At 37.7% G+C, this 9,869-nt stretch overlaps 1 protein-coding gene across 2 annotated transcripts; it reads left to right on the top strand.

Moving 5' to 3' along the window:
- The first annotated feature begins 277 nt into the window (after positions 1-277).
- LOC138600909 (cysteine and histidine-rich domain-containing protein 1) lies at positions 278-6,579 on the top strand. 2 transcript variants are annotated; one of them, XM_069672453.1, is made up of 11 exons: positions 278-389; positions 1,301-1,350; positions 1,436-1,492; positions 1,610-1,764; positions 1,839-1,942; positions 2,202-2,254; positions 3,189-3,259; positions 4,601-4,703; positions 4,817-4,936; positions 5,035-5,097; positions 5,928-6,579. In XM_069672453.1, the coding sequence occupies exons 1-11, from the start codon at positions 326-328 to the stop codon at positions 6,360-6,362; spliced, it is 1,275 nt and encodes a 424-aa protein (XP_069528554.1). In that variant the 5' UTR covers positions 278-325; the 3' UTR covers positions 6,363-6,579. The 2 variants fall into 2 exon arrangements, with proteins under 2 accessions (XP_069528554.1, XP_069528555.1); XM_069672454.1 differs by lacking the exon at positions 278-389 and having other exon boundaries at positions 1,265-1,350; positions 1,844-1,942.
- The last annotated feature ends 3,290 nt before the right edge of the window (positions 6,580-9,869 follow it).

Here is a 9,869-nt window from a genome sequence, read left to right as displayed (position 1 = left end):
TCGCAGCAGGCCTGTTAGTGTGACAGCCGATGCTCAGCAGGAGGAATGTCCACCCCCCACCTCCAGATAAGTTTTGACAGCTGTAAACTGAGAAGAGGAGTGGAAGGAGAAGAGGGGGGTGAATGGCTATTTTTATCTTTCATTCAGTCAGGAGAGAGACAGGGAGAGAGAGAGTTAAACCCCCTCTGAGTTTCTCTCCTTCCTGTGCCACCGGAGAAACTTCTGGAGATCCGACCTCGGCTTTAAGACCAGGAGAGCCCACCAGGTGTCTGGAGGAACTTACTGACCAAGAAACCTTAACGTTAAGGAGAAACTAAAGGCCGACATGGCTCTGCTCTGCTACAACAAAGGCTGCGGACTGAAGTATGACTCCGACAAGAACAAAGACGGTAAGTAAATATTTTGGTCATGAAGGACATGAAGCCTTAAACGGAAATCATTCTGTGTGAGATTAAAACATGTTGGTTGTTTTTACAGTGTCAGTAAGCACAGGTGGTTCAAAGATTTGCTTTAATTCTCTTAGATGAGGTTTAATTTAATCAGTTTGGCAGCTTTAGTGTTAAAAACACTTTTAAGATCTGTAAAATGTTAAACAAAACACTTTAAGCTTAAATTTAAAACTATTTTCTCTTAGTTCCTTCAGGAATTTGCTTCGATATTCTTTGATGTGGTTGATTTTACTCATTTTAGAGTTAAAAAAGGACAATCGAGGCCTGTAACAGTTAAAAAACGATCTAAAACCGGGATTATTTTACCCTAATTCCTAAAGAGGAATATAATATAAGTCAGACTTTACAAACAAGCAACTTTTCCAACCATCACTAACAGTGTTCCAGTCTGAGATCAGCTTTCTGTGCGCTTTTATTTTGAAGGAATGCGGAAATTACCTGATTTATTAGCATTTCTTGGTCTTTCTATACAATTTAAAGTAAAGTTTGTGTTCAAATTTCGACTAATTAATGACAAAAAGACACAATATATACAGCACAAGTGAGTGTGGATCCATTTGAGGAACATATACTGTCAGACAGGAAATAAAATGTAACTTATGTTACGACTGGTTTTACAAGAAAAAGCAGGAGAAGTTGTTTTTTGTGCTGTCATACATGCTTTTTGTGTCAGTTTGTGCTAGCCTAGCTTAGCATGTGTTGCAGGCCATGTGTGCACAGCTCTCTTCCTGGAAGCCAGCTTCCTTTTATGGGACTCTGTGACCACGTCCCCGAGCAGCTGGTCCCCCCCCCCCCCGCTGACTCAGAGGGTCCATATTCACACTGACTGTTACTCTGTGTTTCCTCTAAAGACTCCTGCGTCTTCCATCCAGGCGTGCCCATCTTCCACGATGCTCTGAAGGTAAAACTGATACAATAAGTCTACAAAAAATTAAACTGTTATTCTGTTGAATAAATATAGTTACGTGTGTGTGTGTTTGCTGCAGGGTTGGTCCTGCTGTAAGAAAAGGACGACAGACTTCTCAGATTTTCTCTCCATAAAGGTAAAAACAATGAAATGTAGCGGAATAAAAACATGTAAAATTATAATACAAGCTGTAGTGAAAAGGGAAATATCAAAAGTTTCAGACTCACTGATGTGACCTCTGCTGTGACCTCAGGGCTGCACCCGCGGGCGCCACAGCGATGAGAAGCCCGAGGAGCCTCTGCGCCCGGAGGTGTCATCGGATAAAACCGACGTCAAACAAACGAACTGCCCCGAGATCATCTACCAGGGACCTAAGTCTGCAGAGGCGCTGCAGAGGGAGAGGCCCAGGTGAGTGTGGGGGAGTCATGTGCAAGGTTTTATCATCTGGGTTTTTTGCTCACCAAATGTGTGTGTGTGTGCAGTTCAGACGAGCCCAGGACCAAGCTTGCCCACAAAGTGTCTGCATCACTGGCTCAGGCGCTCGAGAAACTGGACATCAGCAAGAAAGCGGAGAATGACAAGAAAGGTCAGAGTGTGTTAGTGTGTGTGTTTGACATTAAGATGTTCGGGGGCTAAAACAACAGATTTATTTCATTCCGAAATCAGCAAATTCTGCACAAATTTTGCCGATTTTTCTGCCTTTCCTGAGTACATGTTTGACTTGTTCACATAAAAAAAATCTCTGTTTATCAGATTTATTTTTTTGTATCTCAAAAGAGTGAAAAAAAAAAAACAGACAACTCCAACGTGATGAGAAAGATCTGTCTTTGTTCTCTGTCTCACAGAGAGTCAGACGGTGATGCAGGGGACCCGATGCAAGAACGCAGGATGCAAAACAGTGAGCGGCTCTTCATCATTTAAGTCTATCTAGCTATCTGTCTGTCTGTCTGTCTGTCTGTCTGTCTGTTTCTCATCCCTGTTCCTCAGTGTTTTAAAGTTTATTAACGGCTCCATCTAGTGGACAAAACAAACAACAACACACATGACCCAACACTTTCCTTTTTCCTTAAATCCAATGATCGCCTTCGTTTTGGCTTTAAACAACACATTTAATACAGCTGCTCAATTTGCTTCAGTTGCAACATTAAATTCTGCTTATGCATGTGTGTTTTTTTACAATAGCGTGTTACAGGAAGGGTAGGTTAAACAGCAAATAAAAACTAAAAAAAATTACGATAATAAATAAAATAAAATAACAAAAAAAAAAAAAAAAAAAAAAATATATATATATATATATATATATATATATATATATATATATAATTATTCTGTTAATAATAATAATAAAAGTTATAAGCAAGTTTTTTTTTGTCAGAAATTTACTTTAATCACAGAAATTAATATTTTTCCTTTTTCATATTTTCCCCCTGAAACAGAACTGTAATTAATATTTTTATAGATACCTTCTGTAATAATAATAATAATAATAATAATAATAATACATGTTATTTATAATACACTTTACAGTTGAAGCAAATCTCAAAGTGCTAATATACCTTCCTGTTACACTGTAGTGTTTTGAGGATGATTTTTAGATCAAAAACTATAATAAAACTAAAGGACCTGAAAACAAAAATTTGTGACCCTATCTGCAAAACAAAGTGACCCCACTTGGCCCCCCGACCCAGACATTGAGAAACACAGCGCTCAAACAAACGACACACTCAACTGGGGATCTCATCATGTGACTGGTGACCAGAGAGAAACTGTGATCGGTTATTGATCATCTGATGGTCACACTCTGATCGTTAGCATTGTGTGTTTGTGTTCAGATCTATCAGGGCCCCGAGACGGACAAGGAGACCTGCACCCACCACCCCGGAGCTCCCGTCTTCCACGAGGGGTGAGACACACACACACACACACACACACACACACACGGCTTCACTCCGGATATTAGAGAGGCTCCATGCATTATCCACTACAACAAAATCATGATTGCAATCTGTTTGAATAACTTCAAGAATAATTAAAGCAGAAAACAAATCAAAACAAAGTGAAGGCCGTGTTACGAAACAAGAAACATTAAAGCTCAAAGATAAAAATACATCAGACAATTCATTAAAGATCAAAACAAATCTGCAACATTTCAAACAGACTTTAGAAGTAAATTAAACCACAGCTGCTCTTTGATCCACACAGTTTATAAAATCACAAAACAAGAGCATCAGCCTCCTTTTAATTTGGTTAAACTGCTGCTTGTTGAATTTATAATATTTTATGATAAAACTAGTAAAGATGTCCGTTTCCTGCCCCAGAGAAAAGGCCATGCAGCACTCTTACATCAGGACAAGACTCACAATTCTCACAGTCTTTAAGTGTCTTAACCTCTGGGGGTGTTTTGCACTTGTTGGTGGTTGCATTTCTTCGTACTTTAGACTCTATTTGTAGTTATCTGCAGTGTTGAGTCATTTTTGCTCAAGTCTCAAGTAAGTCTCGAGTCATTTCTTCTTGGGCGAGTCAAGTCAAGTCAAGTCGAGTCCTTAGTTAAGGCAAGTCTGGTCCCGAGTCAAGTCACTTTTTTTCCACCCAAGATCCAGCACTGTTACCTGTAGTATCCGGTCTCTATAAAGAGAATAGACAAGGTGGCCAATTTATATAACCTGTTCAAAAAGTATGACAATGAATTGTATCTGTATTATCTTGGCACAGACGCAGCCGTGATGATGGTCTGCTCTGAGACCGTATTGAGTAGTAACGAGTACGACTGATGAGGCTTCTCTTTGGGGGCTTTCATGCTGCGTGTTGCCATAGCGAGGAGTTTGACTGACAGCCAGTCATCCAATCATGACAATCACATACCGGGGAGCTTTTTGAGTCGTCCAATCATAATTCCCAGTTTGCGTTGCGTACATACTTGATAGTTAGACAGAAACTTTGAATTACAACATTTTATATATTTAACAGCTAACATTCAAACTTATGAACACACGCAAGTCATCCGAGTCATCATGCCTCAAGTCCAAGTCGAGTCTCAAGTCATTTATTTTTTCTCTCTCTGTCTTTCTCTCTGCTTAAAGGGTTGTTTTTACCTGTGTGTAAATCCAAGTTTTCATCACCAATGTTTGATTTTCATGTCAATCCAACGTCAGGGTTTGTCGTCTAACCACCGGGTTTAAGGTTTTGATCCATGGAAGCAGCTGTTACAAACTGCGTTTCTAAGTGTCATTTGTGTTTTATTTAGGTATAAGTACTGGAGCTGCTGCTGCATAAAGACAATAGATTTCAACGCTTTCCTCGACCAGAAGGGCTGCACCACAGGGAAACACCGCTGGGTGCCAAAACAGGTACAAACACCACCTGGGGGGATATCAGGGCAAAGATAGCAGGAAATAAATGCTGTAAAAAAATCTATTTTTGTGTGACTGACCTTTGCGTGCATATGCGTGTGTGTTTACAGGACAAGAAGAAGGTGGCGTGTCGATACGACTGGCACCAGACAGGAAATAATGTTGTTGTAACGATTTACGCCAAGAACGCACACCCAGACTTAACCTGCATAGAGGCCAACAGGACTGTGGTGAGTGTTCACAAACACATGCACAAAAAACTGTATTTTCAACACCAAGATAAAGTCATTAAATTCTCATGCTATTTCTTCTTCCTTTTACTCTTTAGCTCTCATGTCAAATCCAGTTTGAGGACAACAAGATTTTCAAGAGAGAATTCCACTTCTGGGGGGTGAGTACCTGTTTCATATGTCTAAATACATCTGTGTTAGCATTAGCTAAACTGATGTTAATTCAATATGTTCACACAGCACAATATATTCCTTTGACCCTCAGGGTGGGAAGCTCAAATTGAGTCATAATGTACTGCTGGGTTCCAGGTTTACAAATCATATAAATGTAAGGACATGACAATAGATAGAGTCAATAGATAGTAATTATTGTGAGGGATTCAGGGCTACATTTTAAGTTGAAACAACATGAAAACCCAATAGCTAAGTTTAGACAACAGCTAACATTAGCATTCAAACACTTCCTTGCTAACGCCTTTCACAATAAAATAAGATTTTAAATTCCAAGCTAACGACAATGTTGGCTAGCTATCGGTAGAGGAAACTAAGCTATCTAACAGTTATGTTTGATAGCTAACGAACAGTTTTGACATGTAGCTAACAGTAATTAAATGCTAGCTATTGAACAGTTATGTTAGCTAGTACATGGGAATTTTAGCTCGTTAACTGGATAGGAATTGTTTAATTGCGAACTTATGCTGTCAATACCCAATGAGTTATCTTGGAAATATGGCTCGATTTGTTGTCTTTTAATTCGCTAATTGTGATTTGTAAACCTAGAAAACAGCAGGGCAACATAGCAATAGTATCTAAGTATAAAGTCAGATAAAAATGGCTGCTGTGTAAAAACAGTTTTAGATACTGATGTTCAAATGTTTCATACTATGAACAAAAACAGTGAAACAATCCCACTGGATATTTGATAAAGTTTTATTTTAGATTCAATATTGAAAGCAACTTTAAAATCTTTTCCTTAATTTGTTTCCTTCAGGTGATCAATGTCAAGCAGAGCTCAGTCAACATGGTCCCATCCAAAGTGGAGATCACCCTGCGCAAAGCCGACCAGGTGGCTTGGGGAAAACTGGAGGACCCCAACTACAAACCCGAGCCCGAGCCCATAGAGGAAACCGAAACCACAGAGTCCAGCCAGCCTGACTGGGACATCGATGACGACGACATCAGCGACTCGGACGAGGAGTGGGCCTACGACACAGCAGCAAACAAAACGCAGGAGCAGAAGGACAGAGAGGAGCAGAAGAAGAAAGACGAGGAGATGCAGAATTTAAAGAGGAAGGAGGTGGAGGAGGAGATGAAGAGGGCGATGGAGGAGAGGACAAGGGCTGAGGAGGAGAAGAAGAAGCTGGAGGAGCAGAGAAGACAGGAGGAAGAAGGAGGAGATTTTGATGACATGCCAGATCTAGAGTAACTTTTAAAAAACAAGAAAAGATTTGGTCTGATATGTGGAAAAAAACGGTTTAATTGAAATAGATTTTTGTAATGAGGCAAATTAAATGTTTATTTATGAAATGTTTTGTAGCTACAAATAAAGTTAAGTGTGGTACTTTCCAGCTACTTTCTGAATTTTTAGGTTGTTTGAGGGGAAATTTAAGAGGTTGATTCACTTGAGCGATTAAAGCGTTTTGTCGAAGAACATGGGATCATTTCATTTTTTGCATGAAATAAATTATAGCATTTCATGAAAAAAGTCATACTATAGCATGTCAAAAGTCATACTATACCATGTTATATAAAAAGTCATAATATAGGATGTCAACAAAAAGTAGTATAGCATGTCAAAAAAAGTCTTTTTTTGGAATGCTATACCATGACATTTTTTGTCATGCTATACTATGACTTTTTACGACATGCTATACGATGACTTTTTTTGACATGTTTTACTATGACTTTTTTGACATCATGTAGTATGACTTTTTTAACATGCTATACTATGACTTTTTATGACATGCTATACTATGACTTTTTTGTCATGCTATACTATGACTTTTTTTACAACATGCTTTACTGTGACTTTTCACGACATGCTATACTATGACTTTTTACGACATGCTATACTATGACTTTTTACAACATGCTATACTATGACTTTAACAACATGGTATACCATGACTTTTTTTGTCATGCTATACAATGACTTTTCACGACATGCTATACTATGACTTTTTTTGACATGCTATACTATGACTTTTTACGACATGCTATACTATGCCGTTTTTCGACATGCTATAGTATGACTTTTTTCACATGCTATACTACGACGTTTTTCGACATGCTATATTATGACTTTTTTCGACATGCTATACTATGACTTTAACAACATGGTATACCATGACTTTTTTTGTCATGCTATACAATGATTTTTTACGACATGCTATACTATGACTTTTTTTTCACGCTATACTATGACTGTTTTTGTCATGCTATACTATGACTTTTTTGACATGTGATACTATGACTTTTCAGGACATGCTATACTATGACATTTTTCGACATGCTATGCTATGACGTTTTTGGACATGCTATACTATGCCGTTTTTGTGACTTTTTTCGACATGCTATACTATGACGTTTATCGACATCCTATACTATGACGTTTTTGTGACTTTTTTCGACATGCTATACTATGCCGTTTTTGTGACTTTTTTTGTCATGCTATACTATGACATTTTTGACATGTGATATTATGACTTTTCAGGACATGCTATACTATGACATTTTTCGACATGCTATGCTATAACGTTTTTGGACATGCTATACTATGACATTTTTTGACATGCTATACTATGCCGTTTTTGTGACTTTTTTCGACATGCTATACTATGCCGTTTTTGTGACTTTTTTCAACATGCTATACTATGACGTTTTGTGACGTTTTTCAACATGCTATACTATGACGTTTTCGTGATGTTTTTTGACATGCTATACTATGCTGTTTTTGTGACTTTTTTCGACATGCTATACTATGACGTTTTTCGACATCCTATACTATGACGTTTTTGTGACTTTTTTTGACATGCTATACTATGCCGTTTTTGTGACTTTTTCCAACATGCTATACTATGACGTTTTTTGACATGCTATACTATGACGTTTTTGTGACATTTTTCGACGTGCTATGATATGCCGTTTTTGAGACTTTTTTTCAACATGCTATACTATGCCGTTTTTGAGACTTTTTTCGACATGCTATACTATGACGTTTTTCGACATGCTATACTATGACGTTTTTGTGACTTTTTTCGACGTGCTATAATATGCCGTTTTTGTGACTTTTTTTGACATGCTATACTATGACGTTTTTCGACATGCTATACTATGCAGTTTTTGTGACATTTTTCGACATGCTATACTATGACGTTTTGTGCCGTTTTTCGACATGCTATACCATGACGTTTTTGTGACTTTTTTTGACATGCTATACTATGACGTTTTTGTGACTTTTTTTGACATGCTATACTATGACCTTTTTCAACATGCTATACTATGACGTTTTTTGACATGCTATACTATGCTGTTTTTGTGACTTTTTTCGACATGCTATACTATGTCGTTTTTCAACACGCTATACTATGACGTTTTTGTGACGTTTTTTGACATGCTATACTATGATGTTTTTCAGCACGCTATACTATGACGTTTTTTGACATGATATACTATGCCGTTTTCGTGACTTTTTCGACATGCTATACTATGCCGTTTTTGTGATGTTTTTCGGCGTGCTATACTATGACGTTTTTTGACATGATATCAATCAATCAATCAAATTTTATTTGTATAGCGCCAAATCATAACCAGGGTTATCTCGAGACACTTTACAGAAAGAGCAGGTCTAGACCGACTCTTTGTTAAGTTATAGAGAGGCCCAACATGAATCCACCATGAGTAGCACTTAGCAATTCGGCACATTGGCAAGGAAAAACTTCCTTTTAACAGGCAGAAACCTCGAGCAGAACCAGACTCATGTTGAACAGCCATCTGCCTCGACTGGATGGGCCGAAAATGGGATAGAAGGAGATGCAGGATAGAGACAGGCAAAGAGAGCAACAACAACATATGTTCTTGTTACCACAACAACATATGTCCTTGTTACAATATGATATACAATGACGTTTTTCGACATGCTATACTATGACGTTTTTGTGACTTTTTTCGATGTGCTATAATGTGACGTTTTTGTGACTTTTTTGACATGCTATACTATGACTTTTTCCAACATGCTACACTATGACTTTTTTTGACATGCTATACTGTGACTTTTTATGACATGCTATACTATGACTTTTTACAACATGCTATACTATGACTTTAACAACATGGTATACCATGACTTTTTTTGTCATGCTATACAATGACTTTTTACGACATGCCATACTATGACTTTTTTGTCACGCTATACTATGACTTTTTATGACATGCTATACTGTGACTTTTACAACATGGTATACCATGACTGTTTTTGTCATGCTATACTATGACTTTTTTGACATGTGATACTATGACTTTTCAGGACATGCTATACTATGACATTTTTCGACATGCTATGCTATGACGTTTTTGGACATGCTATACTATGACATTTTTTGACATGCTATACTATGCCGTTTTTGTGACTTTTTTCGACATGCTGTACTATGCCGTTTTTGTGACTTTTTTCAACATGCTATACTATGACGTTTTGTGCCGTTTTTCAACATGCTATACTATGACGTTTTCGTGACGTTTTTTGACATGCTATACTATGACGTTTTTGTGACTTTTTTCGACATGCTATACTATGACGTTTTTCAACATCCTATACTATGCCGTTTTTGTGACTTTTTTGGACATGCTATAACATGACGTTTTTCGACATGCTATACCATGACGATTTTCGACATGCTATACTATGACTTTTTTGACATGCTATACTATGTCG

This window comes from Semicossyphus pulcher, unplaced genomic scaffold (genome assembly GCF_022749685.1).
Source record: "Semicossyphus pulcher isolate SPU_LCO1_2020_fin unplaced genomic scaffold, fSemPul1.0.p SCAF_21, whole genome shotgun sequence".
Taxonomy (NCBI): Eukaryota; Metazoa; Chordata; class Actinopteri; order Labriformes; family Labridae; genus Semicossyphus; species Semicossyphus pulcher.
This window is presented reverse-complemented; position numbering and strand designations above follow the sequence as displayed.

Excerpts from the sequence above, each read along its gene's own strand:
- LOC138600909 (XM_069672453.1), top strand. The coding sequence starts at position 326 with ATGGCTCTGCTCTGCTACAACAAAGGCTGCGGACTGAAGTATGACTCC. Across the intron at positions 4,704-4,816 it reads ACCGCTGGGTGCCAAAACAG|GACAAGAAGAAGGTGGCGTG; the intron begins GTACAAACACCA and ends GTGTGTTTACAG. Across the intron at positions 5,098-5,927 it reads GAGAATTCCACTTCTGGGGG|GTGATCAATGTCAAGCAGAG; the intron begins GTGAGTACCTGT and ends TGTTTCCTTCAG.